This window comes from Rhodotorula paludigena (assembly GCF_050403205.1).
Source record: "Rhodotorula paludigena JCM10292 DNA, Rt_paludigena_JCM10292v1_ctg10, whole genome shotgun sequence".
NCBI classification, from domain to species: Eukaryota; Fungi; Basidiomycota; class Microbotryomycetes; order Sporidiobolales; family Sporidiobolaceae; genus Rhodotorula; species Rhodotorula paludigena.
The window spans coordinates 42,351-68,419 of record NW_027481448.1 but is presented as its reverse complement, the minus strand read 5'-3'; the positions used below and the strand labels follow the sequence as shown (position 1 = coordinate 68,419).

Below are 26,069 nucleotides of genomic sequence, written 5' to 3'. Positions count from 1 at the left end.
TCCCGCTTCACTCCTCGACCTCCCCCACCCTCCGCATCGTTCATACCGCCCCTGCGCCCGTATTCGCTCACGCCTTGACCCACCTTCGACCCCCCCCTCTTCGCACCTAATCGCATCGTACATTCGCCTTCATTACATCCTTTCCCTTCGCCTTTCGACGTCCTTCCCACCGCCACCTCGACAGACCAGACACGACGAGCGACCAGGACGGCACTCCCGGTCTCCCCCTTGCCCTTTCGCCTCTCGACTTGCATTACCTAGCCCAGCATTTGCCCTCCCTTGTATTCGATACGGTACTCTGCCTCTCTCCTTTTGAGTCGCTTCCGCGCCGCCCGTCGTTGTCTCGGTCCTCTCCGCACCCTCTCTCCCTCCCCCTCTTCTTCTTCCGCTCTCTCGTTGGCACGCCCCGGACGCTCTCCTGTGCAGTTCTCTCTTCCTGTCCGTCCGCCCGTCCGTTCTGCGCGTCGTCCCGGTGTCTCGTTCCTCCTCCGTAGTCGTCGTCGAAGATCTCCCTCTCCCTCTCGCTCGCTCTCTCTCTCGTGCTCCCGTTGATTCCGAATTGCTCAAGAAATACCAAGTCTGTTTACAATATCCCGCCCCGCTCGTTGCCGCCGCTTCGCTGCTTTCTCGCGCAAGGGGTGATCGACGTCGACGCGGAAGCAGAGGCGCCCCACTCTCCCGGTTTCTCGTCGCCCGCGCCTGCATCTCCCGCTCGCCTCCTTTCTTCGACTGCCCCAGACCGCTCACTCAATGGCCACGTCCGCACAGCCACGCCCGCTCGTCGTCGTCACCGGCATCTCGGGCTATCTCGGCGCCTCGGTCGCACACGCATTCCTCCGCTCGTCGTACCGCGTGCGCGGGACCGTCCGCAAGCCGTCGCAAGCCGCCGCGTGGCGCGCGCACTTTCCGGAGTACTTCCGCGACGAGGGGGGCGAGGGAGGGGAGGATGGGAGGCTCGAGGTGGTGCTGGTCGAGGACATGGGCGTCGAAGGCGCGTTTGACGAGGCCGTCCGGGGCGCAGAAGTCGTCGTGCATACGGCGTCGCCGTTCACGTTTGGTGCGCTACGGAGTCGGCTGCTCAGGGTGCGAGAAGCGTGGCGGGACTGACGCTTGAGGTGTGTCGGCTCGAGCAGGTTTCGAAGACAACGAACGCGACATGCTTCGCGTGCGTGTGACCCGTCTCGGCGCTCAGAGCGACTGCATCCATCTTATTGCGGGTCACATGAGCTAGTCGCTGACGAAATGTGCCCGCAGCCGGCGGTACAAGGCACGCTGAACGTGCTCCGCTCGGCGCACCGCGCCGGGACGGTGCAGCACGTCGTGCTCACGTCGTCCTTTGCCGCGCTACAAGACTACCACGCGGACCAGGCGCCCGGCGGGAACGCCGGCAAGGTGTACACCGAGGACGACTGGTGCCCGCTGAGTTGGCAAGAGGCAAAGGAGACGGACGACCAGCTGCTCGTGTATGTCGCGAGCAAGAAGTTTGCCGAAAAGGCCGCGTGGGACTTTGTCGAGCAAGAGAAGCCTGCTTTTGTGCTCACGACGTGCATTCCGAGTTCCCGCGGACCGAGGAAATCGTCCTGCTACCTAGGTGCCGTGCTGACCTTGCATGTCGCCGCAGCATCCTCCCGACCTACATCATTGGCAAGTCCGAGCAGCCTATCGACTCGGTCGACAGCCTGTCTACGTCGGCCGCCTGGATCCGCGAGTTCATCGACAAGGACAAACTTCCCGTCGCACCTATTCAGGTGCGTCTCTCTCCGGCTGCATGTTTTGCGCAACCGTTGCGCTCTCTCTCCTTCGTGGGTAGTCGTTCTGACCAACATGCTTGCTTCTGCAGTCCATGATCGATGTCTCCGACTGCGCCCTCGCGCATCTCTGGGCTGTCGAGCGTCGCTCCGTCTCGGCCAACAGGCGATACTTTGTCGCCGCGCACGCCTTTACCGGCTCGGAAGGCGCACACGCGCTCCACGAGGCGTTTCTGGACAAGCGTGGGAGGATCGTACAGCCTGGAGGGGAGAAAGGGTGGGATAGGAGGCCGGCTTGGAGCTGGGATTCGAGCAGGTGCGGAGAGTGCTCCTCCCTTACTCCCCTCTGCGTGGTTGCGCAGGGTACTACACGGCTGCTGACTACTGTGACGTGCATGCAGGGCGGTCAAGGAGCTTGGACTGGAGTGGAAGCCGTTTGCGCAGACGATGCGCGAGGCGGCGGAGCAGGTCTTCGAGTTCGAGGTGCGGGCATCGTAAATTGACCAGCATGGACTCAACTGTCTATTGCCTGTCGAACTTCCGGGGTCTACCTCTCTGCTCGAGGTTTGTTGTGCAGTGCACGCGAAGAGCTGGGATTAGGAAGGTCGATGCGCGAGAAGGATTGCGCTCGACAAGGCCCCCGTGCCAGGCCACCCCACTGGCAAAGGATCGAGAAGGGCCGATAAAGAGAGAAAACCTGCAGGCCGTTCAGCGAAAGGAGGTCAACGGTGGACGCCCAAGCACTTGCGTGTCCTCGAAATCTCCCCTGCAGCACAATGCGTCAATCAAACCGCAGAACCTGACCCATCAATGTCAGGTTTCGATTCTTATTGTAGCGCAAGAGACCGCGGCTGTCGACACAGAGCAGGAGCCGGAGAGACAGTTCAGGAGAGGCATTCCCGAGACGAAACTGTGCAATACAACAAGGAGCAGAACAACAACAGCGCCAACTCAGCCCGCTCAATCAGCGCCTTCCTCCCCTCACGGCCGGCCGGCCCGCGCCCCTCGCGGTCCCCGCTCCCCTGCCCGCAGCCGCGCCGCCTTTCTCGTCGAGAAGCTCTACCTCGCGCCCGAGGCGCTCCTTGCGCTGCTGCAGCTGCGCGAGCTTCTGCTCGAGCACGTCGAGCTCGTCCTGCGAGACGGTGACTGAGGCTTGCGGGCGCGAGGCGGCGGCGGAACGCTTGTCGACCTGCAGGGGCGACGAGGTCAGCTGAAACCGTCCTGCTCCAGCACTCGCACACGAATGGCCCCGCAGAGCTCATGCGGCGCGAGAGCGTCGGGGGAAGCAAGAGCTGAACGCACTCGTGCCCTCAATGCGCGCTCGCGCTGCTTCAGCCCTTCGAGCCCGTCCTCGGCCCGCGAGATGAGCTCCTCAATCTGCGGGCTCATCTCGTTTGCGAGCGCACGCTGTGCAGCAAAGACGTCGGGCTCGGTCACGAGGTCGAACATCTGTCGCGACGAGTGAGTCTGTGAGCGAGTCGAGCGAGACGGGGAGCGGGAGGAGGGGAGGGACGAACCCGACGGCTCTGCACGATTGTCGCCAGGCGCGGGAGGTCCATCGTGCCCTGATCCAGGATGCCCGCCGCGCTCCGGACCTACGTGCGTCGGAATGGACCACCGCGTTGATCAGCAAACACTCGCGTTCCGACGCGGTGGGCAGAGCGGGACGCACGTTCGCGCAGCTGGCCTGCAGCGCGGCAGAGCACTGTTCGAGCGCGTTCCAGTGCGTCGGAGGCGGCGGCGCGGGGTACATCGACTGCCGGGCGCGCGACATGGCTCGTGTGCGCGGGGCGGTGCTGATGAGGCGAAGAAGGCGGTGGCAGTAGACGGCGTGGGTCCGTGTGGCCGAGGCTCAGCCTGTTCTGAGTCTTTCTGCGACTACTGCGCAACCGCACGAGCACGAATCTGCGACGAGAGCGGACAAGATGGAGGCAGAGGAGCCGTTCACGCGGAACCAAAGGTCGCCTGGCTTTGTCGACCGCTTTCTTTTGCTTCCGAGGGCTGCTAATCAACGCACAGCCTATTTCCGGTGCCTGGCGAGTCGCTTGCCTTCACTGCACGCCATACAAGGTGCGTCTGGCAGGGTCACCAACCGTTATCTTGGAATCAAAGGTCGTCCTGCAGAGGTGAAGCCTCGCTCCTCTGACACAGTCATACAAACACTGCGTCGAGACGAGCACGAGCTTCGTCAGACAGCACGCCGTCGTCCAGAGCAGCAGGGGGCCGAATAGCCTTGAGCGCGCCGGGCAATTTTACAGTCTCGCCGGCGAGAGATGCCGCGGAAGGCGCTCATACGTCGGCGAGGCCCGCAGAGCTCACGAGCACGAGATGTGCGCACGAAATGCCTCATATGCCTCCGCAACAGCATCTCTCAACAGGCATGCGAGTTCAGGTGAGTGTTGTCGATACCGATTACATGCGCCGCCTGCGCCGTACAAGAGCGCCGTCTAGTTGATCTTCTTGATGCGCATGCGTCGCCGCTTGGCCTGTACGGCGCATGACAGCGAGTGTCAGCCGTTGCAAGCGAGAGAGCAGAGACGAGGGTTTCGCCGACGTACCGCCTTTGCGCCGTGCTTGCGCGCCGTCTTGCCTGCTCCACCGTTGCGCGCGTTCGGGCTGGCCTTCTTGCGCATGCGGCGCGGGATGACCGACATCTTGAACCCGCGAACCTGCTGCACCTGCGGTTGCGGCGCCGACGCCGGGGTCGAGGCGGCGAATGCGGGTCGAGGGGCGGCCTGGAGAGCGCGCTGGAGCGGGCTGGGCGCAGGCTGGAGGGACGGGCGGGCGGCGGACGAGAGGGAGCGGAGCGGGGAGAAGGACGGGGTCGGGGCGGGGATGCGGCAGGCGCAGGGGCGGAGCGAGGAGCGCAGGGTGCGCGCTGCGCTGTGTGCGAGGCTCTGCATCTCGACGGGCGGGCGCTGGCTCGTCTCGACGCGGCTGAAGGAGGGAAGCGTCGTCGTCGAGCTCCGCTTCTTTCCCTCCGACTTGTCACGCGAGCCTGCTCTCGCTCCACTGCTGTGTTGCTTCTGCCTGCTGTCGAATCACTCTCTCTCACTCGAGCCCAAACCTGTCGCCTAAACACTGCTCGAAATGCCGTCTCCTCCTTCTCCTGCTCTCGACTCGCATCTCCTCGTCCCGTCCCAAGTCACCGAGCCGCTGCCGCGCTTCGACCAGGTCCACTGGGCGCAGATGCTTATCGACGACTCACGCGAGGACGACGACGCTCTTGAAGGTATCCCCGGGCTGTCCTGACTCTGGCCACGCCAGACTCGTTTGACCGCGAGCGAGTCGCAGCGATCCTCGTCGAGCTCGACCAGCTCAAGACCGTCTTCGTCGTCTTTGTCTTCAGGCTCGTCGTGCGCCTGCAGACGGCGCAGCGTGCGAAGCTTCAGGCGCTCGTCAACGATAACACCGCGTCTGAATATGCTGCCAGTGCGCTTCGCGCAATCGCGCTAGTCTGGGTTCGGACTCAGAGCCTCCGCACACAGACAAGGACAAGTTGCGCATCTCGGACTTCCGCACGCTCGTCACGGGCGCCTTGACGCGCCTCCTCGGCGGAGCGAGCGCCGAGCAGACCAGCGCACTCGAGCGCGACTCGAGGTCGACGACGCCCGAGCCCCTCGTCCTGCTCGACGTCGACTCGCTCATGCCTGCTCTCGGGCTGCACGAGCTCGAGGACACGGTCAACCGCGACGAGGCGGAGGACCTCGACGATCTCGAAGGTGCGCCGTCCCCTGTCCCATCTCTCGGCAAAGCTTACACCCGGTGCATCAGCGTACCTTCATGCCGCGAGTGATCTTTTCGACAACATGGCCGTCGCGACGTTCCGCCAGCTGCAGGATCTCTCGGCGCAGCACCGTGCTTCGCTGGAGGCGACGATGCGCAAGCTCGAGGCGCAGGAAGACAAGCAGGGTGCGTCTCCCTCTGCGTCAGAGCTCACCACATACTGACAGAGACGTTACACGCAGAGCTCGACCGCCGCCAGCTCCTCGAGGTGCACGAGCGCATCCGCCTCGCGCTCAAGCCCTACGAAGCCACCGCGTGACCTCGCAGCTTCCTCTCTGCCATACCCAGCCTGTCGTGCATACCCTCTCGCTCGCTTGTAGCTTTCCCCGCCGAGTCTTCGTCGCGCCGCAATCAACTGCACTCCTCCTCTTCCCCGATGCTCTCTACTCCTTAAGCGGCAGCGGCGGCCCGCCCGCCCCCGGCCCAACATGCAGCGTGATTGTGCTCTCGCGCTCCCGCCCGCTCCCTGCACCGGCGCCGGCGTGCTGCTCTCGCGCGACTGCGGCGGCGGCGGACGCTTCGCGCTCGCGCGCGAGGCGTGCATACGCGAGCCGGTGGAAGGCGTTGAGGGTCGAGACGAACTTGCTGCCCGTCTGCGGGGCGCGCGACCAGGGCGGGTCAGCGCCTGCCGAGGAAGCGGGCGTGGAGAAGGAATGGCGCGCACCGGGTGCGATGAGATCGTGTCGAACAGCTCGAGCGTGTGGTGGCGCACTTCGGGCGCGGGGTGGAAGAACCCGAATGCGAGAGGGAGGAGACCGCCAAAGTGCGACGGGAGCTGCGCGAGAAGCTGCTCGAGCGGCGCGAGGGGGGAGACTGTCAGCCCTGCGAGGCGACAGAGGACACCATGGAGAAGACCAACCGTCACGACTTGCTCGTCTGTCCGGACGCTCTGTGCGAGCGTCTGGAAAATGAGGCGCGTCTCGGCGGGCGGAAGCTGCCGCGAGAGGCGCAGACGCATGATCTGATGCGTCAGGTCGAACCCTCGCACCGGCGAGTCGTGGAGCGATTGCCGGAAGGTCTGTCCAGTGACCATCTCAGCGTCAGTCGTGCTCTGAGCGATCGCAACAGAGTCGCACGCACCTGCTGGTACACCTTGTAGCTCTTTGTGCGCATCCACGCCTCGATCCTCGCCGCGTTGCCCAGCACCTCGCGCTGGCCCGCACCCTCATCGCCAAACACGATCCCGCTCCCGAGGCTGCCATGCGCGCACGGCGCGCTCGGAAAGCCGATCGAGGTCGTCGAGGTCGTCTCCTCTTCGTACCGCGACGCGAGCCGCACGAAGCGGGCGACATAGTCGGTTAGGCGCGCGCGAATGACCGACTCACCGTAGTGCGCCTGGATCGCGTGAAGAATCTGCGACACGGTGCTCAGACAGGTGAGCCGCAAGTCCGATAGAGAACCGGCGCGTTCGAGAGGCAGGCGCACCTCGTCCATGAACGCGACATCGTGTGACTCGCTCCCACCCTTCCCAGTCCCGCCGCTCCCTCCTCCACCTCCTGCCGCAGCACTCCCCGCAAGCTGCCCCATCTCGTCCACCGCATCCGTCCCTCCCGCGCCTGCTCCTCCCCTCCCTCCAGTCCCTCCCGCCCCTCCCGGCGCCCAGCTCGCAAACTCGCCTCGCAGCGTCCCCGCACCGCGCCCGAACGTCCCGGTGGACGCGGTCCCGGCGGAGGGAGAAGAAGGCAGCTTGAGCTCCTTTGAGACGGTAATGCGGCCGGTCTCGAGGTTGCACAGGACGTCCCACCACGAGGGGCGGTCGGCAAAGGCCGGGTTGCACACGCCCGCGATGTAGCCGTCGCTATTGTGGCGAACGTCAGACACACCTCGGCGTCAGCTCCTGGTGCTTTTCATGTCGAGAGAAAGAGGGAGATGGTGACGCACACGTTCTCCAAGTTGTCGAGGTTCGACAGGTTTGTGTAAGGGAACGCGCGCTCCTCGATCCCGCCCTGCAGCACGCTCCCGCACCCGCTCACGAGCGCGCACGCAGCGAGCACGAGCTCGGCGACGCGCGCGGCGGGCTGGCCGTGCCCGAGAAAGACGACGCGCTGGTTCGTCAGGAGCGCGTTGAAGAGGACGATGAGCGCCGGGGTCGAGGCGCCGCTCGTGTGCAGGTGCGGATGCAGCGGGCCCGGGACGAGAGAGGAGGGTGAGGAGAAGGTCTGGATGAGCTTGATGAGCGAGTACTGCGCGTCGGGTGAGCGAGCGGGTCAGTCGAGACGGGCGAGCAGCGTCTGCAAGACGAGAGCCACGCACGTCGCCCACTTCGCTCGGAAACGTCGCGAGCGGGATCTTGACCGGGAGCGTCACTCCGTTGTACACGACGCGCGTCTCGAAGAAGTGCGTGTCCTTGGGCCGTCCTGCCATCGCTTGCGCGCCCGCTGCGCCTGCTCCCCGCCCAGCAGCCGCTCGCGGCAGCGGCGGGACCGGCGGCTGCTGCGACCACGAGCTGCGCGCCTCGTCCGTGCTGCTCGCGACCGTAAACGTGGTCGCGCGGGACGACGACCGCCCCGTAGACGGCAGGTCGTCGCGCGAGGCGCTCGCCGCCGTGCCTATACTCGGTGTGTGGCCAAGCGAGCTCAAACTGTCGGACGAGGGGGCCGGTCGCACCCCGTGCAGAGGGTGCTGGTGATGCAAGTCGTCGGTCGTCGCTCCGCGCGACGATAGGCCGTCCTCGAGGACTTCGGCCGCGCCGCTGCCTTCCTCGCCTGCAGAGGCTCGAGCAGCGAGCGAAGCAGCATCCGAGTCTATCGCCGTTGCGCTGCGCCCCGAGTCGCTTCGGCGCACTCGCGCAGCCGCCTCGACAAACTTGTGCTCGAACAAGTCTTTGCGGTCCGACGTGCGCAGCACGATACGCTCGTCGGCCGTGAGGAAGGGGAGGGCGGACGTGTCCATCGCGTTGAGCGACTCGTACAGGTTGGCGAGGACCGAGAGTGAAGGGTTGTTGAAATAGTCTTCGAGCGCGAGGAGAAGAATCGGCTGATCCGACCATCCGAAGCCGTCAGATGCTGCCGCTCGCATGGCGGAAGAACGGAAAAGTGACATACCTTGAAGATTTGAATGTAGGGATTGCGGGTGGCGACGGCGAGGGCTTTGACGAGTGCACCGCGGCGGACGGTCGCGTCCTTCTTGGTGCGCACGAGGCTCATGACATAGAGCAGGCCGCCGTCGGCATCGTTTGTGGCGCCAGTCCCGTTGTCGCCATCCTGGTCGAGAGCCTTGCCCTTGCCCTTTGCGTCGCGGACGGTGAGGGCAGGGACCTGGTTGAGGTAGAAGACGGTCCAGTCCTCTGGGCGGTCGTGTGCGCCGTCGGGGAGCATGTGCTCTGCGAGGAGGTGCTCGTCGGTGCCCGTGTCGTGCGGGTACTGGTGCTTGAGGATCGAGCCCTGGTCAATGTCGAACTCGGCGAGGAGGACATAGTCGACGTGGGTGTGCGACGCGGCGTGCGCGTGTGCGGCTGCGAGGGACGCGGTGGATGCCGACGAGGGCAGTGTCCCTGCGAGCATGGCTCCCTTTCCCGGCGAACAAGCGAGCGAGCGAGCGGTGCGAGAGGAGCGAGAGTCGAGGCGAGGTGGGGGTCGGCAGCGGAGTGCAGTCGCAGCTCGTGCGGGAGCCTGCGGGTGAGTTTGCAGCCCTGGACAGCCCAGTCGAGCTCGACGCTGTCACTTCTAGCCAGAAGGAGCGGCGAGAGCGCGGTCAGCGGCACCTCGAGACGCGTCGCAACTCGACCTCGCCCTCGTCGCTCTCCGCTGCACGCGCTCCCGCGGGACAGGAGCCACGCAGGACAGGCGCACAGCTCGAGATGAACGCACTGCGCCCGCCGCCAGCACCGGCAAAGACCCGCCGCACCGCCGCACCGCGCCCCGCTCCTGCCTCGACCCGCGCTGTTGACACTCTCGCAGACAGCCCCGACAGCCTCGAGGTGTCCCAGTCAAGGCCGAGGACGACTACCACGACCCGCACAACGACTGCTACCCGGACAACCAAGCCCGCAGTCAAGCCCCTCGGCCGCTCGACCGCCCAGAACCGCCCGCTTCCTTCAACCTCCTGCTCGGCGGCCACCGTGCCCACCAAGGCACGAGCAGCGCCAGCACGGACGAACGAGATACAGCAGGACGAGGCCAAGAGCCCCGCAGAGCGTGCAAGGGATGCCACCAAAGCCCTCAACTCGGCTCTCGCCGCCCTCTCGTCCTTCGCAAAGTCGGGCTTCCGCGCCTCGACTCCCGCTGCCGGTCCTTCCTCTGCCCGCTCGGCATCTCCAACAGCGTCGACCGTCCGCTCGACGAGCTCTTCGACCAGCCTGCGCGCGACAGCGGCACAGGCAGCCACTCGGGACAAGGTCGAGCATGCGGCGCGCGAGGCGAACAAGGCGCTAAAGCTCTTGCGCGCACTCGCCGCGGACGGCGTGCTCGGGAGGAAAAAGTTCGACGTCGAGAAGGCGGCAGGGAGCATTGTCGCGAGCCTCGTCGAGATGGAGATGGTGCGTCCGCGCGATCTACTGCTTTCGTGCACATCAAGGCTAACTCTCGGCTACCAGTTCCCTCTCGCCGTGTCCGAGCTCTCTAACATGCGCGCGAGCATACTATCATGGTGGAGCGACGCCCCGCCCGTGCCGTCTGCCTCTCCTCTCTTGTCGCATCTGCCGACCTTCCTCATCCCGCTGCCGCCCGCTTCCTTCTTCGCCCCACCGTCGCTCTCCGAGACCCTTTCCCCCTCCTCCGCCCGCCCTACACTCGCCGACATTGTCCCGCTCGTCCTCGCCATCCAGCAATACCTCCTCGGCGCCTTCTTCCGCTCTCCGGCCTTCTCCGCCCCCACCGCCCGGGAGGAGCGCGACCGCCTCCTGTCCGACCTGCTGCGGCGCTCAGAGCGCGCTTCGGGGTCGGCAGGAGAGCAGCTCGGCACGCCGCAAGAGTGGCGTGCGCTGTGGGACCGCGAGAAGGCCGCGCTCGTCGAGGACGCAAACGAGCGCGACGCGGTCGACAAGCGGCTCGATGCGATGCTCACGAGCTTGTTTGGCACGATGACAAAAGGGTGCACGGGCGCTGAGGGGAGTGTCGGTGCGTTCTTGCGGCATCACTGTGGGCAGCCGTTCTTGCGACGAGAAGCTCGTTGACCTGGTGGAATTGCTTTCTGGATCGCAGCGCCCGAGCATCTGCTCACGCTCCGACTACACGCCCTTCTTTACTACGCCTCGACCTCGGCCCTCGCCCCGTCTGACGTCGCGGCTGCGCCCGACAAACTCGCCGCATTCCACGACCAGCACCGCAAGATCCTGCTGCTGTACGGGCGCCAGACCGAGAAGCTCGGCTACTCGGCGAGCCGCATCGGTGCTGAAGCGCGCGCGGCGTTCGAGCAGGTCGTTAATAGGCTCGAGGAGAAGGGCTTGATGGACGGGCGGGAGGGAGGCGTGGAGAAGTGGAGGGAGCTGTGCGAGGTCGTGTTGCACATTGCTCGTCGGGTACGTCTCTCCCTGCACGTCTTTGTTGGACGTGGGCTCATGTTCAAGGCGCCCGCAGGCCGACGACCTCGCCTTCATCGAGCGCGTCTCGCATCTCCTCGGCGTCGACTCGTCTCCCTCCGACTCATCCTCTCCCATCCCTCCCGACCCCTCCGTACACGCGACGCAGCTCTGCGCCAAGCTCGCCAACGCGCTCGCAGCTTTCGAGTCGCACACTCGCGCCTCGCCGTCCTCGAGCGACGAAGCCAAAGCGTCTTCTGTTGCGGACCAGCTCCGGCGCGCCAGCTCGGCCCTGCCACTCCTCACGCGCCTGCGCACGAGTCTTCCTGCCGGCTCGCTCGAAGCGGCCAAAATCGACAAGCTCGTCGACCGCACACGGTACATCCTCGTCAAGCACCTCAAGCGCGGCGTCTCGCGCCTCGACCAGCTCATCGTCCTGCTGGGCGCGCCCGCACCCGCGCGCACAGAGCTCGAAGCTGTGACGCGCGAAGCGGTCGAGCGCCTCGCGACTCATGCCGAAGCGCTCGCAGCGCACGAAGCGGGCAACGACGCGCGCACAACGGGCGCCGTCGACTCGCTCGTCGTGCTCGCGTACTCGTCCCTCGCACTCGACGACCGCTCGACGTACAGCGTCTCTCTCGCTCTCTTGCGGCGCGCGCGCGCGCTCGTCCTCGCTCCGGCGGGCGTGAGGCTCGAGCAGCACTATGCGCTGCGCACGCTCGCGAGCGCGGGGTACAACCTCGGCGGGACGCTGTACAACGCGCAGCGTGCGGAAGCCGCGGGCGCGTTCGTCGAGCTGGCGTGCGAGGTCGGCGAGGCGACGCTGCTGCGGGCGCGGGAGGTGGGGCTGACGAGTCGGGAGGGGAGCGAGGAGGGTGAGCTGCTCGAGGGGATCGAAAAGCTCAAGATTGCGAGCGAGGAGGTCGGTGAGGACGACGAGGACGCGAGGGAGAAGAGGAGGGCGGTGGAGAAGGAGATGAAGGAGGCGGTGGCCGACTTCGAGCGCCTCATGGGCAGGAGGTACGAGCTATTGGCGCTGGTACGGCACGCTATCAGGGACAAGAAGGTGCGCACGATTCCACTCCGCGCTTGTCAACGCGCGGCTCACCCGCATTCTCTCGCAGAACGCCTACGACGCCTACATCGCCTCGGCGCTCGCACAACCCTCCGCAACGTTCTCCTCACTCGCGTCCGACGCTGCCAGCCTCCCTCTCTCCACGCTTCTCACTTCACACGCCGCGACCTACAAGCTCGTCCAGCGCTTTACCCGCCTCGCCGTCTTCGATCTCCTCCTCCCGCCTTCCATCATCCCGCTCACCTCCGCCCCTCGCGCCTCTTCGCTCCCCCTTGAAGCGCACGCCGTTCTCGTCGAGATGCAGGTCGCAGCCCTCGAGCCGTACTCGGAGCGCGACGAGGCGCGTCGCGCCATCCTCGCCCTCGTCGAGGCGCTCGAAGGGCTCTACGACGCGGATGAGTACCCGATGCGCCGCGCGAGGGTGCTGCTGCGTAAGCTACAGGCATCAGGCATGGGCGGACACGCTGCGAAGCCGGAAGAGGTTGCGAAATTGGCCGACGAGATCAAGCAGTTGTGCGAGCGCGAGGTGCGTGTCCTGGTCTGACTCCTCCTGGCCCGAGCGAGCTGACTGTTAACGCACAGGAGAACGGACCCGATGCTCGTCTTCACGTGTACGCACCGCAATACCTCGCCGTCTCGCACATCTTCCTCGCCATCCACGCTCACTCCGCCCACCCGCCCTCGTCGTTGATAAACGAACGGTTCGCCGGCGAAGCGCGTCAGGCGCTCAAGCTCCTCTCGGCTGCGCTCGACGACGATCTCCCCGCCTCTCCCTCAGCGCCGGTCAAGCGCGCCTCGCCCGTTGTGCAGCGTACCGCCGCGCCAGGCCCCGCCAGTCCACTTGCAGCAGATCCGAGCACAACGCGCACGACCCGCAGTCGCCCCACGCGTGCCGCTGCAACGCCGGCCCGGACCCGCACGGCGCTGAAGACGCCGCAAGCGAGCCGCGCGCTTAGCGCATCGACTTCGCGACGCGCAGTGACCGCACCGCTGGCCGCCCCCGAGCAGACCACACCGCCGCGAGCAACGAGAGGCAAGGTGGACCTGCGCGACTCGCCTGAGCTACCGAAGCACGGGGCTAGGCCGGGCAAGCTGATTCTCGACGACGTCGAGAAAGTGTACAGTCTCTTCGGTACGCGACGCTTTCCAGCCAGTCGGAGACTCCAGCGACTAACGCTGTGCGCATCGCAGACTCGCTCGCCTCGCTCCTCGGCACGCTAGGCGAGATTTTGCTCAAGATCGCCTGCCTCAAATTCCTTCGCCGGCTGTCGAGCATGCTTCCGTGCGGCAGTACAGACGGTGCGTTCTCACGCTTTGCTTGCAGAAGCGTCTGCTGATGCTCGTTGGAATAGCGTTCATCGTGTCGTCGACACGACTCGCTCGCGAGTACCTCCGCTTGGGCAAGACATCGCGCGCAGGCATCATCCTTGCGCAAGCCGAGAGCCGCACACATGCGCCGTCTGGCGCGCCAGTTTCGGTCGTGGCCCGCCTTGGACGTTCGCTTTGTCATGCCGAGTACCTCGCACTGCTGGGCAATCATGACCGGAGGTACGAACCGCTCGCCTGTTTGCCTATATGCAGAACTGACCGCTCCATCCGCAGCGCGCAAGCGTACGAGACGGCACTGTCTCTCGCTGATTCGCTTGAGGGGGATGCGAGCGCGACTTCGAGCACGGCCAAGATTGTCGAGCGGACGCTGCTGCTCCAACGGGCGAGCACGGCCTCGAGCACCTGCTCACTCATGCTTCAGCGCAAGGTGGGCTGAGTCTATAGACGGACTTACCGACTTCGCTGACGCTTGCATCATCAGGGCGAGCTCAGTCGGTCTATCGCACCCGCCATGCAGGCCATGCGATTGGGGACTCGTGCCCTCAACAACGTCTCACGCCTCGCCTCTACTCCTTCCGTATCGCCTCCGCCATCGGAGTCCACGTTCTCTGCTCGCCCTACCGACCATGTCACGCCCTTGGCTGATGCCGCCCCGATCAACGAGCGCAAGGGCACGGTCCTGCCCGGAGGCGCGCATGCCGGCTTGTCCTGGCAGCTTGCCGAGGTGAAATGTCCATGTTGTCTCTCAGTAGGTGACACGCTGACCGTTTTCGCATTGCAGCTGCTGCTCGACGCCATTCTCCGCGTTACCTCACTGCACTTTGTGCGCGGCACTCCCAAATCTGCCGACTTCTTCGCGCAACAAGCGCTCGATCTCGCAGAGGACCTGGCTTCGCCGCGTCAGATGGTCCGTGCGCTGTCGCTTCGGGCCGACGTGCGCATGCATTGGGGCAAGATGCAGGAGGCGTCGGGCGATCTCGACAGGGCGACTGCTCTTCTTGGCTCAGTCCGTCCATCTCTGCGTGACCTGCTCGATCAGCGTGCTGACTTCCGGGCTGTGCAGGCCAATTGCGCCGAAGCTGCTGAACTGCAGCGCCTTCAGGCCGACCTGCACCATCGCGCGAGCCTGCAGCTCGAGGCGTTCCAGCTGTACCTCGCTGCGCAAAGCTCGCTCGACGCTTTCGTGGCCTCCGCCAGTGACGGAGACGCTGGTCGCTCGTACGTTGCTGCGATGTTCGGAGAGAGAGCGCATCTCTGATCGAGATAATCGTTCGCAGACCGGTCAAGCAGCACACCCCTGCGCAGCAATACTCGTCCGGACGCCGTCGTACGTCTACGGGGCCGACAGTGCACTTTGCTTCGCTTTCCCCGTCTCCAGCTGCGCGCAACCTCCCGACCGTCGACTGGGTTCTTCCCGCCTCGCAGGCGTACCTCCTCCGCGCACAGAGTAAGCTTGACTTCCCTCGAATTCGCCTAGCCGTACTGACGTCTCGGTCTACAGTTCGTCTCCTTCGCCAGCAGAAGAAGCCGGAGGAAGCGCAGCGACTGGTCCGCCGCCTTACGCGGCTCGCCTCGCTCGAGGAGGACAAGGCCGACGAACTCCGCTTGCTCGCGATGATTCGGCTGCAGGAGCTACTCGTACGCTGCACGTCTGACCCGGTCCTCGGCATGCTTCCCGATTCTGGTGCGTTGGAAACGTTACGATTCGCGGAGATTTGCTGATCCGTAAGAACGCGCAGTCCTCTCGATGCCGGTACTGGGCATTTCGGCTGCTGGCGCGGTCGTCAAGATTGGCACGCCGCGCACCGGTCCTACTGTGCTCAACGCGATCAAGGACATCGATACACTGCTGGGACGCGCCATTTCGCTCAGCACTTCGCGCGCGCAGCCGGCGAAGCTGCGCGGGCTTGCGGCGCTCTCCTCGACCATGCGCGCGATGCAAGCCAGCGTCGGCAAGGTCACGAAGCGGTCGGCAGCGACGGTTGCGCACGTGCTCGGTACGCCGCTGAGCTCACCCCATTTCGAGGTCGCGCTCACTCCTGCTTTGTGCAGACGTCGGTCTCGCCGTCACCCTGTGCCGCGAAATGCTCGACGCTGTCGAGCACCGCCTCGCCCTCCGCACCCGCCACGACGACTTGACCTGGCCCATCCCTGAGATGCCGCCGATGCACGACGAAGGCGACGCCGATCTCGCCCTCCTGCACAGCCTGCGTGAGCGGTACCGTATCGAGACACCCGAACCATCGCTCGTCGAGACGCCGTTGGCTTCTCTCTTACCGCCAGCCTGGTCCGCTATCACCGTTCACTTGACGCCGTCGCAAGACTCGCTCATCCTGTGCCGCTACCGGCGCGAGGCAGAGCCGCTCGTCTTCAAGCTCCCGCTCGACCGCCTTGCGCGCCGCGAAGGCGACGAGGACGAAGCCTTCACGTTCGCGCTTGCGCAAGCCGAGCTGCGCGAGATCATCGAGCTCAACAACGCCGGAGCACAGAACGCCAAGAACGTCGAAAGCAAGGACGAGCGCGCCGCCTGGTGGCAGGAGCGCAAGGAACTCGACCAGCGCCTCGCCGTCTTGCTGCAGACGATTGAGGACGCCTGGCTGGGCGCGTTCAAGAGCGTCTTCTGCGACGCTCGCCCGCGCGACGCCGAGGCGTTCTTCGCCTTCAAGGCCCGCATCGAGCGCATCCTCAAGCGCAGCATGATCCGCGCCGCGGGCGACAAGCGCTCGACCCGCTTCAAGCTGGACGACGCGGTCGTCGAGTGCATCGCCGCTTTGCCGTCTTCGTCGCGCGAGGAGGACCTCGAGGACTTGTTCTCGTTCATGGCCGAGTCCTTCCAGTTCAGCGGCGTGCCGCTCGCATGCGACGAGACGGACGTCGATCAGGTGAGTTCCGGCTGGGCGTGCCGCTCGTGTGTAGCGTTCGTGCTGATCATCGCGCCTTCACAGGTTGTCGTCGACCTCCGCGAAGCGCTGGAGGAGCTGCACGGCACGAAGTCTGCGCCGAAATCGCAGCCCGACCCGGACGAGCACACGTTCCTCATCCTCGACAAGGCGCTCCAGGCCTTCCCCTGGGAGTCCATCCCTTGCCTGCAGGGCCGCTCGGTCAGCCGATTGCCCTCGCTCGCCTTCCTTCGCGACCGTCTCGACCTCGCCGCCTCGCTCGCTGACGCGGAGAGCACCGACCGCACCATCGAGGTCGACGCCTCTCGCACGTCCTACATCCTCAACCCGGGCGGCGACCTGAAGAACACGCAGAAGACGTTCGAGCCGTGGCTGCACGAGCAGACCGAGCAGCGTAACTGGTCGGGCGTTGTCGGTCGCACGCCAATGGAGGAGGAAGTCAAGAATGCGCTGCAGAACAAGGAACTTTTCCTGTACGTCGCTTATCTCTCCTCTCTTCCGCAACGAACTGACGCATCCTTTCGCAGCTTCTTCGGCCACGGCGGTGCCGAGCAATACATCCGCTCGCAGACCATTCGGCATCTTCCGCGCTGCGCCGTGACGATGCTCTGGGGTTGCTCGTCAGGTCACCTCAAGGATCAGGGCGACTTTGAACCCGTCGGAACACCTTACCACTACATGGTCGGCGGCTGGTGCGTTGCCTCGCGATATCAGGTAGGGTCATCGCTGATCTCAGCTGAACCGCAGTCCGGCTCTGGTCGCCAACTTGTGGGACGTGACGGATAAGGATATCGACAAGTTCGCCTTCTCCGTCCTCCGCCAGACCGGCATTACCGAGCCAGAGACTGCCTCTGCCCCCTCCACGCTTACCCTCACCGCCGCCGTCGCCCAGTCGCGCACCGTCTGCAACCTGCGCTACCTCAACGGCGCCGCTCCCGTCCTCTACGGCATCCCCGTCCGCTTCCGCCCCACTGCTGCATAGAATCGCACGTTATTCTCGAATTGCTGTAGCTTGTTGTATCACCGCATTCAGAGCTCGTATCGCATCCTCTATATTCGCATGCAGCACGAGAGGCGGAGACTCGAACGAGACCGCGAGCTACCCCCCTACACAGCAGATCATAGACTTTGTGCAGGATGAAAAGGACGCATTGCAGCACGGAGAAATAATACACCCCGGGCGAAGGAGCCCGGTGCAACAGGTACGAGCGACGGAGAGGGACAGCGGCGGAAGGCAGACGGACGGAGATCACTGTGAGCGGTAATGCGTCAGACTTGCGGGGCGCAGCGGCCAGTTGAGAACGCGGAGCGCGAGCACACCTGCAGAGGCTCGGAACTTTGGCTGAGGCGGCTCAGGTGGATGTAGCAGTCTGTCCCGTACCTACACAGGCAAGGAGGCTGCGTCAGCAGAATTTCGGAAGCCTTTCACACGAGCGTCGACCCACCCTTCCATCGAGATGAGCTTGAGGTTTCCGCCGAAGTACTGCGCGTACAGCCGTGCGATCGGTAGACCGTAACCTGCGAGAGCAAACGTGAATCAGGACTCGAGCCATTCGTGCTGATGTCTGAATACCAAGACGCGCCGAAGCCAGCCATGGGGGCCTAGAATCGCGAGAGCTCGAGTCAGCGACTGCAACACCTCGTGGATGACCGCAAGACTCACCTTGAAGTCGGTCCCCTGGAAATCCTGGTCCAGGTTTTCCGGGTTGGCGGTAGTGTACCTGCAGCGGAAGTGGTCAGTGCAGAGACCAGAGGCGGGAGTTGCGGCCGGCGTACATCCAGGTCCAGACGAGCGGCAGTGCGCTGCGCGGAATGCCGCCTCCCTCGTCCGAGATCTTGATCGTGATGTCCTGCAAGTAGCAAGGCGTGAGAGCTGTTCTCGCGGGACCTCGTCGAATGCACTCACCTCGTTACCCTCTGCGACGATGACCTTGACCGGCGGGTAGTCCTCGCAGTCGACGCCGTGAGTCTCGACGACAGCTCGCAGCGAGTTCTTGAGGACTTCGAAGAGGACGTGGTTCTATCATTGCGGTCGTCAGCGAGTGCAATTCCGCGTGAATGCGAGCGGGACGAGTGGAGACGCACCAGGTGGCTCGGCACATACATAAAGTTGAGGTCCTTCGGGCAGATGAGCTGGACAGGCGGGCCCTTGAAGAGTCCGTAGTGCTCCTCGCACACGTACGTCGCATTCTCAATCGCCTCGCGCGCAATCTGGTGCACGTTGGTCCGCGTGCAGATGATGCCGACTGCGACGAAGGAGAGTCAGACGGGTTCTGCAAGAGTCTCACTTGGGCAGCCCAGCGCACCGTAGTCCTGCAGCAGCACGAACAAGGTCAGAGCAAGAAGCGAGACTGGCTGGGCAGCCTAGAACGCACCTCGTGCGGCTCGAGACGGTTGAGAGCGATGTGCTGGCCGATCAGTACACGAATGCCTGTAGGTATGCGCTCGGTCAATTCGAGCGCAGCATGACGACGCGCGGCGGTGGAGCATACCTATCCGGGACATGTAGAAGCGGTCGAGGAACGTCTGGATCGAGCGGTCAATGTGGGCCGACTTGCGGTCGCGCTTGAATTCAAGGATGCCTTGCGCGACAGTCGTGACGACGGGGTCGTGGCGGCGCTTGATGTTGGACAGGACGCGGGTGAAGCGGTCGTTGTAGTCGTGTACTTCGGGAGGCCAGACGATCGTCTCGTCCGGATTCGAGTAGTAGCTGCGCGCGGTGAGCGTATCAGCATCACGGCGTTACGCCCCTGAAAGAGGGGTGTCAACGCACCGGTGGAGAGGCATCTTCTGCCGCCCTTGCTTGCTCTTGAGCTGATTTGGACGCGGCTTCATGTGTTCGGGGAGGGACGGGTTGGGTATGGGCTCCGGGATGCTCTCCGACTCTTGCGATGCTCGCAGCAGCGCGTCATGGAGCTCTGGTGCGAGTTCGGGTCGAGGGAAGTTGACGAGCTCCTGAAGGACGGAGAAGGAAAGGTGAGCCGAAGTCGCCGCGGGCGGTCGGGACGAAAACTGTGCGCACCTCGAAGCTCTGCGCGTACCACCGCTTGACCTTTTCGATACTGGGCATCTTATGAAGGCCATGTGGCAGTTCGTCGAGCTCCTTGACGCGGTGGGCGAGGCGAATGGGCAGTTCCGCGGCGAGGAACTGGGAAGCGCGAAGGAGGGTTCCCTGTGCAAGCGATGCTCTTCAGCGGGGCGTGCGCTGACTTCAGGCCCAATCGGCGCACCTGAGATGGGTTCTGGCCTGCACGGGGCAGCGCAAGCGAGTGAGCGAGCTGCAGAGTCAAGCGGGCGTGGGGCGCCAATGACGGCCGACGACGGGAGCAGCGGACGCACCAAACATGACCATCTGGCGCAGCGACACGCCCGTCTGCGGGAACGTGGCATAGTGTGCGATCTGTCGACGCAGGCTGCAGGAGGCCGCGGGTCAGCACGGCGACGCTACGAGGCCGGCAGAAGCGGAGGGCGGGGCGGGCCGGGGAACAGGCAGACGAGCAGGGCGAGCGAGGGGACGCACGCGTCGGTGAAGGAGAACATTGTCGCTGCGCAGCGCAGCACACGAGCGAGCGGTCTGCGGTAAAGCGAGAGGCGAGAAGCGATGGAAGTTGGCGCTCGCCCCGCGGACTGCCCCCGCCTGGTTGCCCCGCCCTTCCGCGCCTCACCGCCTCGCTCGTCGACTATGTACCTCCTTGTCGAGCAGGCACAATGTCGTCCACGGCACCCTCGAACGCGTTCCTTGCCCAGGATGCTGAAGTCGCTGCAGGCGCAGCCGTCGCGCAGATCCGCGCCACGCTCGCCGTGGGCATGCCCACCTTCGTCCGCGACGTCCGTCCGACCAACGCGGTCAGGAAGGCGCGCGAGGCGGGCCGGTCCAGGTCGTCACCGTCGGCCGTCTCTCCCCGCGAGGCGAAGCCAAACGACGCGAACGGCCTGCTGTGGGCGACCTTCGCGGGCGGTGCTACCGACACAACGACGGTCCCGTTCCTCCTCACCAAACTCGACGCTCTCCTCTCGCGACTCGACGCTTCGAACGACTGCTTGCTGCGTGTCAACGGCTCGCCCCTCACGCCCGTCCTCGACCGCGAAGAGTTCATCTACGTGCTCGAAGCACACGATCTGGACGAGAAGCTTGCCAGCTGCCTCGACAAGGCCGTCTCGCGCTGCTTAAACTCGATCCGCACCGCTGCGCAAGAGCGCTGGACCTTTAAGCATGACAGCTACTTCAACCGGACAGACGGCGTTGCGTTCGATACGGTGCAGGGCGACGGCGCGCTCGTCGTGGAGGGGAGGAACTGGCTGGGCTGCTTCTTTGTGTTCAAAGCGGCAACAGCGGAGGAGCTGCGGGAGATTGCGCAACGGCTCACCATCCCGATCAACTTCGTGGTGGTCAACTCTGACGTGATGGTCCGCGACAACGGTATGCTGCGGTTTCCGAACACGTGGGAGAAGCTTGTTACTCAGGTGCGCTCTCACGAGTCTCCCCGCGCGCACACGGGGCGTACTAATGTCAGCCTGCAGATCAGCGCCATCCTCGCCTCGAAAAAGCGCCGATTTGAACTCAACGGCGTGTCCTCACGCTACGCGTCGGTCACCGTAGCCGGCGCGTCAGGCTTCTTCACCGTCTTTGGCTCGACTTTGCCAGGCGAGGGCAAGAATTCAGATCGACAGCTGCTTCATGTGACGCCCGTGCATGAGTACGTCGACTCAGCCCCGCTCGACCGACCCGACCACCCTTCCCCACGACGTGTCTCGGTGGCGCTCGCGCTCGCCGTCCTCCCTGCCAACCCGCTTGGGCTGCCAGACGAGCCGCCTGGCGCGTCAACGCACGGGGCGGGCGCTCGAGACGGCGCCGGTGAAGAAGGCAAGGGAAGTCGGGGTGGCAGAGGAGGCCAGGGTGAGGAGGGCGGCGGAGGTAGCGAGTTCGACGATGGTGGCGAGGCTGGGGAGTCGAGTGCACTGCATCTCGGCGGATCGGATCAGGAGCCGAGAAATGAGGACGGCGCAGGGATCTCGACGAGCGGGACGTTTGATTCCGCTGAATGGGGTGCAGAGGAGCACGGGTCGGACAGGCAGTGCGCGCTGACTGCCACGGTGCGTAGCGTGCCTTTCCTGATCCTCCTGAGTGACCTGCTGACTGATCCGCTTCAATGCAGCACGAGCTGTCATGGCAGGTGAAGACAGGCGAGCACCAAAGCAGTGTCATGAAGCTGCGCTTCACGCCCGCTGTGCGCTATTTCCTCCCTGTTGACGAGCTGCAGAAGTTGCTTACCATTACTGCACAGCCTATCCCGCCGTCTGTGACCGATTCGGGGTTCTTCGTCCCTCTCGACAGCTCCGATCTCTCGACCGAAGCGCCGAGTTTGCACGGCTTGACTGTGCTCAGCAGCTCGACCTCGTCCAAGTCTTCCGCGTCGTCAACCTCGTCCATGTGGCTCGACAGCAGCACAGCGGGTCGTCTCTTCGACACTTTCAGGCACCTCGAGCTGAGCGACCTCGTGGCGCACCACGAGAGCGTTGTCGTTCTCAGCTCGCCGTCACTTCCGTTTGTACTCAAGCTCGTCGAGGCGGACGGCGAGGTCCAGCACCAGGAGATGTTGGTTGAGCGCAACATGTACGAGACGCTGGCCCGACTCCCTGACGGCGGCGGCGACATCACGGTCCAGTATCTCGGCTCGATCACAAGTCCCGACGGCTACGAGGGCATGGTATTGGAGAAAGGGCAGCCTTTCTCATTTGCAGAATGCCTCCCACTGTGAGTTGCCGCCCGTTTCACGCGCTCAATCCCAGCCGCTGACGGCTCTCACGCCCGCAGCGACGACGTCCGCAACCTAGTCAGGCGCTTCCACGCGCTCGGCTATGTGCACGGCGACCTCCGCGTGCCCAACTTTGTCCGCACGACTCGCGGCCTCCGGCTGATCGATTTCGGACGAGCGGAGAAGGCCAGCCAGGACGCGCGACAGCTCGAGCTCGAAGAGTTTCTCGACGAGCTCTCAGCGTAAGAGTATTTGAGATGTTGTTGTACTATCGAGTGAAATCATTCCGAGATGCTGCTGTGACATCACGTGTGCCGGACCTTGGTTCTGCTCTCACTTCTGCCTGCCGTCCCTCGTCGCCCGTCAAGATGATGCAGAGTCCGCAAAGAGTGCAGTGCAGCGTTGCAAATGTATACAGCAGACATGCGACGACAGCTAGATGCGCACAGAACGAAAGTGGGATTCATGCTGGACACGATGAGAGAGGCGACGGGCGGAGCGCGAGCGACGGGTCTGTCTACAGTACATACATGATCTACACGAGGTCTCGGTCAATACGACGGCGAGGCATTCGGAGCGAACGAGAGAGAGACGCACCTGTTCGGGACGCACAAACAGTCCCTTCCGCGGCCCAGAAGCCTCGCGCTCGCTCGAGGTTGACCGACGCACCCTGCGCGACGGCGGGCGCAAAGATGGCGATGCGGCGCGGCTGGTGGCGGCCGACGAGGCGGCAGTGTCGGCGCCGGCAGGCCTGGCCGACGACAGCTTGAAGTACGAGACTGTAGGCGCAGGCAGGAGTCAGCGTCGCCTTGAACGGCATCAGCCCAGTAACGAGCGCACCTCCTCCCTTCGAGCCATCATTCCAGTCCAGTCCTTGCGCCTCTGCCGAAATCGCCGACTCGAGCGCCTCGACGCCGACCCACTGCCCCTCGTCGCCCTCGATCCGCCCAATGTACCGCACGCGGGCCTTGATGCGCATGGCCCGCTCGCACTGGACCGTCACGATGCACGGTATGCCGGCGAGGAGAGAAGTTCCGGGCAGGTTGGCTGACGGCCTGCCCGGACGGGCCGAAGCACCACCTGCTGGCGATGCGGTCGCAGGCGGTCGAGGTACGCGTGGCCGAGGGGTCGCGCCAGCAGCTGTTGTCCGCACGGGCGTGCGAGCGGTCGGGATGCCAGCGGCGCTCGGGGGTGATGGTGCAGCACCCGCGCCGGTCGAAGGACCGCGACGAGCGGAGGGTGACGCGGCAGAAGGCGGGTTGGCAGTCGGCGCTCCGGATCGACTCGCCATGCTCCGGACCGAGCGCAGAGACGTCGACGAGGGTTGCCGCCGCGCAGCAGGCAAAGCAGCATTCGGCGGCCTGGCGGGAGTACTACCCTCTCGAGGGGAGCGTGCCGGAAGACGAGGCGAAGCGGGGTCTGCTGGCTGTGGCTGTCGCGCCGGAACGGCAGCAGCAACGCCGTTCGGCCGGGCGGTGGCGGTGCTGCGAGTCGATCGAAGTGAGCTGACAGAAGGAGCGGGTGATGTTGCACGGCGCGTCGGTGTTGCGGCGGTCGAGGAAGGGCTTGAGAGACTGCGAGTGGACGAGGCGCTCGAGCGGAGCGGTGCTCGAGGTGATGGTGTTGCAGCGGACTCCGCGTGGATATGATTCGCCGTTCCGGCGGAGCGACTGGCCGGACCTGTCGAAGGAGCGGCTGGTCGACGAGCGGTAAGCAGCGCCCGTGGCCGTACAGCCGGTGTCGAGGCTTGTCGACCCGGTGCAGACGAGCTTGCGTTGTCGGTTTGCCGCGCCGTCGACAGCGATACACGCGATTGCACTGGGCGCGCGCGGATGGTCGAGTCTCGAGCCCCTAAACTGGCTGCTGAGGCCGTGCGCACGCGATGCGCGTCGCTAGGTGCATCGTGCAAAGAGGTCGACACGGTCGACGGCCGTCGAGGAGCTCGCACTGGCTGGACAGGGACGGCTCGGCGAGTGCCGTCGAGGAGGCGTTGTGGAGGCTTAGACGCTTTGGCCGGGCTATACTGCAGAGCTGATGGGCCGATTCTGAGGTCGGCGACAGGGACTTCAATCTCTGTAACGCCCGGACCCAGTCAGCCAGTAGCTCAATAAGGGGTACCGAGGGCCAGCACGTACCGTCGGCGAGCTCCTGCAGGCACCAGGCGTCTACACCGCTGAAGCCGCCTGCATCGCGAATGTTGAGCCACTTTCGTTTGATGTAGCCGAGCACGCCTGCTCGAGCATCGTCGACAAGCACTCGAGCCTGGGAAAGAGCGAAGTCGTCGTCAGTTCGCAGAGACGGCCGTGAGAAGCTGACATGAACGCACGTCAGCGAATATGCCCTCCTGCAGCGAGTGTGCTGTGTCAGTCTCTCGAGGATGAGATGATGCCGATGCCGGTTGGAAGAGGGCAGCGCACCTCTCGCAGCAGGACGGTGCCGACAAGTGCTTGGTAAGCTCTCGGCGCCGACGCCTCGGTCAACCCCTTGACGACCAGCGACAAGAGCCACTCGAGTACGTCGCAACTGAACCCAACTCCGTTGATCAAGTCGACAAACCCATCCGACGCGACCACGCCGGGCAGGTCTCGCCCGAGCACGCGGACGAGCGTCTCCTCGACGGCGTCGAGCATGCTCCGGACGTGCTCGGCCCAGGGCGCACGCTCAGGTTCGAGTCTGCGCCGCGCCTTGGAGAGCCGGGTGGCGACGTGCGCGAGCTTGGCAGGCGAGACGGCATCGCACACGCGGCGCACGAGCGCCTTCTGCGCTTCGTACGGCAAGTTTCCAACGTGCGGGGTGGCGCACCACGCTTCGTGGAAGTGCTCGGCGACGAGAGGCGCGGCAGCGGCGATGAGGCGCTCGCTGCTGACGTCGGGCGAGTGCGCAAAGTCGAGGATGCGCGCCGCTCGCTGCGGCGTCAGCATGTCGAGGATTCGATCCTCGATATCGCTCTGCAAGCCATCCATCGCGAGGAAGGCAGCGCCGCGCCAGATCTCAAAGGTGGTTGCCAGGTCGAACTTGCGCGGCGAGAAATCGAGGGTGCCGGAGTAGATGTAGCCGAGGATGAAGGTAAGAGAGGCCGCAGTGAAGGGAGGCGAAGGGAGCGTGACGGTGTGTGCGCTCGAATCTCGGAACTCGCCGAGCAGAAGGGAGCTGAAGTATGGCGAGCGCGAGACGAGAACGGCGCGATGGGCAGCGAAAGGCTCAGAGCTGCTGTCGTCTAGTGCGATCGAGATGTCGGAGTACAGCTTGCTGCGCCAGCAGTACAGCAGATCCTGGATGGAAACGCAGTCAGCCGCAGGTCGACATCTAGACTGCACGGGCCGCGCACCTGTCGAAGCCGCTGAACCCCTGTAGACTTGTCATCGTCGTCCGTAGCATCCTGGAACCCGTCCAAGACCGTTGCGAACGCCTCGGTGTCCCCGCTGGCCGTGTAGAGATACTCGAGTGCAGTCTCGAAGACGCCAACATCGGTGTGGCCCAGCGAGCGTGGCTTGCCGACAGGATCCTCCGTTGATCCATTGCGAGCGCTGTCGGGAGTCCAAAGCCGCGCCGTCGAGTCGAATGCTGACGCGGCTGACTGGGCCGAGTCGCGTCGCACGACGGACGAGGGGGTGAAGGTGCGAAGCGAGGTCGTCGAAGGGCCGTACTGCGAGAGGTCGGCCTCGGAGAGACTGTGAGGTACGCCGAGGTAGCGCTGCTGGAACGATCCTGCGGGAGGAAAGGGCGGGATGAGCGCAAGTTGACGGAGACGAGGTCCGAGAGGTGGGGAGCGCGAGTCGGCGCAGGACGGGCCAGACTGACCGGTTGCGCGCGCGTACACGAGCGCCTTGTGTGCGTACACGACCCTGCCGGAGCCCTCGTCCTCCCAGCAGACGTCTGCGAAGCGTCCTTTCGCATCGCGCAGGAGCGATCCGAGGTCGCGGAGCCACTGCTCCTCGGAAGCAGAGCGAAGCATGGCGAGCGGACCTCGCCCAGAGCTGCTCGTCCCTGCAGCTGCCCGTCGTCGCCCAGCTCGGA

General features: G+C 64.8%; 10 protein-coding genes across 10 annotated transcripts; 4 read left to right on the top strand and 6 right to left on the bottom strand.

The window, feature by feature from the left end:
- Positions 1 to 750: 750 nt before the first annotated feature.
- Positions 751 to 2,246, top strand: JCM10292_006775 (uncharacterized protein; the record flags this gene model as incomplete). Its single annotated transcript, XM_076647573.1, has 6 exons — positions 751 to 1,057; positions 1,134 to 1,165; positions 1,255 to 1,544; positions 1,622 to 1,748; positions 1,841 to 2,064; positions 2,150 to 2,246. 6 exons carry the CDS (start codon positions 751 to 753, stop codon positions 2,244 to 2,246), a joined length of 1,077 nt encoding a protein of 358 aa, XP_076506743.1.
- A 466-nt stretch (positions 2,247 to 2,712) lies between these two features.
- SPC19 (Spc19p) lies at positions 2,713 to 3,522 on the bottom strand (the record flags this gene model as incomplete). Its single annotated transcript, XM_076647572.1, has 4 exons — positions 2,713 to 2,937; positions 3,051 to 3,197; positions 3,266 to 3,343; positions 3,421 to 3,522. The coding sequence occupies 4 exons, from the start codon at positions 3,520 to 3,522 to the stop codon at positions 2,713 to 2,715; spliced, it is 552 nt and encodes a 183-aa protein (XP_076506742.1).
- A 673-nt stretch (positions 3,523 to 4,195) lies between these two features.
- JCM10292_006773 (uncharacterized protein) lies at positions 4,196 to 4,651 on the bottom strand (the record flags this gene model as incomplete). Its single annotated transcript, XM_076647571.1, has 2 exons — positions 4,196 to 4,234; positions 4,307 to 4,651. 2 exons carry the CDS (start codon positions 4,649 to 4,651, stop codon positions 4,196 to 4,198), a joined length of 384 nt encoding a protein of 127 aa, XP_076506741.1.
- Positions 4,652 to 4,838: 187 nt separating this feature from the next.
- Positions 4,839 to 5,793, top strand: JCM10292_006772 (uncharacterized protein; the record flags this gene model as incomplete). The annotated part of the gene is made up of 5 exons (XM_076647570.1): positions 4,839 to 4,980; positions 5,043 to 5,180; positions 5,237 to 5,470; positions 5,523 to 5,660; positions 5,717 to 5,793. The coding sequence occupies 5 exons, from the start codon at positions 4,839 to 4,841 to the stop codon at positions 5,791 to 5,793; spliced, it is 729 nt and encodes a 242-aa protein (XP_076506740.1).
- Positions 5,794 to 5,917: 124 nt separating this feature from the next.
- JCM10292_006771 (AFI1/MesA family protein) lies at positions 5,918 to 9,037 on the bottom strand (the record flags this gene model as incomplete). The annotated part of the gene is made up of 8 exons (XM_076647569.1): positions 5,918 to 6,127; positions 6,199 to 6,321; positions 6,394 to 6,552; positions 6,615 to 6,887; positions 6,960 to 7,332; positions 7,416 to 7,717; positions 7,788 to 8,510; positions 8,579 to 9,037. The coding sequence occupies 8 exons, from the start codon at positions 9,035 to 9,037 to the stop codon at positions 5,918 to 5,920; spliced, it is 2,622 nt and encodes an 873-aa protein (XP_076506739.1).
- Positions 9,038 to 9,333: 296 nt separating this feature from the next.
- ESP1 (separase) lies at positions 9,334 to 17,278 on the top strand (the record flags this gene model as incomplete). Its single annotated transcript, XM_076647568.1, has 19 exons — positions 9,334 to 10,011; positions 10,069 to 10,591; positions 10,676 to 10,992; positions 11,051 to 12,058; positions 12,117 to 12,593; positions 12,650 to 13,199; positions 13,259 to 13,366; positions 13,420 to 13,615; positions 13,670 to 13,823; positions 13,878 to 14,120; positions 14,178 to 14,402; positions 14,460 to 14,614; positions 14,674 to 14,843; positions 14,898 to 15,080; positions 15,136 to 15,393; positions 15,449 to 16,278; positions 16,342 to 16,769; positions 16,824 to 16,988; positions 17,044 to 17,278. The coding sequence occupies 19 exons, from the start codon at positions 9,334 to 9,336 to the stop codon at positions 17,276 to 17,278; spliced, it is 6,903 nt and encodes a 2,300-aa protein (XP_076506738.1).
- Positions 17,279 to 17,545: 267 nt separating this feature from the next.
- On the bottom strand, positions 17,546 to 19,836 carry JCM10292_006769 (PDK/BCKDK family protein kinase; the record flags this gene model as incomplete). Its single annotated transcript, XM_076647567.1, has 15 exons — positions 17,546 to 17,666; positions 17,742 to 17,814; positions 17,880 to 17,898; positions 17,960 to 18,017; positions 18,073 to 18,146; positions 18,203 to 18,316; positions 18,382 to 18,542; positions 18,603 to 18,609; positions 18,672 to 18,727; positions 18,789 to 19,006; positions 19,070 to 19,251; positions 19,319 to 19,468; positions 19,527 to 19,543; positions 19,636 to 19,709; positions 19,817 to 19,836. 15 exons carry the CDS (start codon positions 19,834 to 19,836, stop codon positions 17,546 to 17,548), a joined length of 1,344 nt encoding a protein of 447 aa, XP_076506737.1.
- A 168-nt stretch (positions 19,837 to 20,004) lies between these two features.
- Positions 20,005 to 22,298, top strand: JCM10292_006768 (uncharacterized protein; the record flags this gene model as incomplete). The annotated part of the gene is made up of 4 exons (XM_076647566.1): positions 20,005 to 20,760; positions 20,818 to 21,390; positions 21,453 to 22,051; positions 22,112 to 22,298. The coding sequence occupies 4 exons, from the start codon at positions 20,005 to 20,007 to the stop codon at positions 22,296 to 22,298; spliced, it is 2,115 nt and encodes a 704-aa protein (XP_076506736.1).
- Positions 22,299 to 22,569: 271 nt separating this feature from the next.
- On the bottom strand, positions 22,570 to 23,343 carry JCM10292_006767 (uncharacterized protein; the record flags this gene model as incomplete). Its single annotated transcript, XM_076647565.1, has 3 exons — positions 22,570 to 22,587; positions 22,650 to 22,831; positions 22,893 to 23,343. The coding sequence occupies 3 exons, from the start codon at positions 23,341 to 23,343 to the stop codon at positions 22,570 to 22,572; spliced, it is 651 nt and encodes a 216-aa protein (XP_076506735.1).
- A 601-nt stretch (positions 23,344 to 23,944) lies between these two features.
- JCM10292_006766 (uncharacterized protein) lies at positions 23,945 to 26,007 on the bottom strand (the record flags this gene model as incomplete). The annotated part of the gene is made up of 7 exons (XM_076647564.1): positions 23,945 to 23,999; positions 24,059 to 24,125; positions 24,188 to 24,314; positions 24,379 to 24,396; positions 24,470 to 25,324; positions 25,381 to 25,760; positions 25,854 to 26,007. The coding sequence occupies 7 exons, from the start codon at positions 26,005 to 26,007 to the stop codon at positions 23,945 to 23,947; spliced, it is 1,656 nt and encodes a 551-aa protein (XP_076506734.1).
- Positions 26,008 to 26,069: the final 62 nt, after the last annotated feature.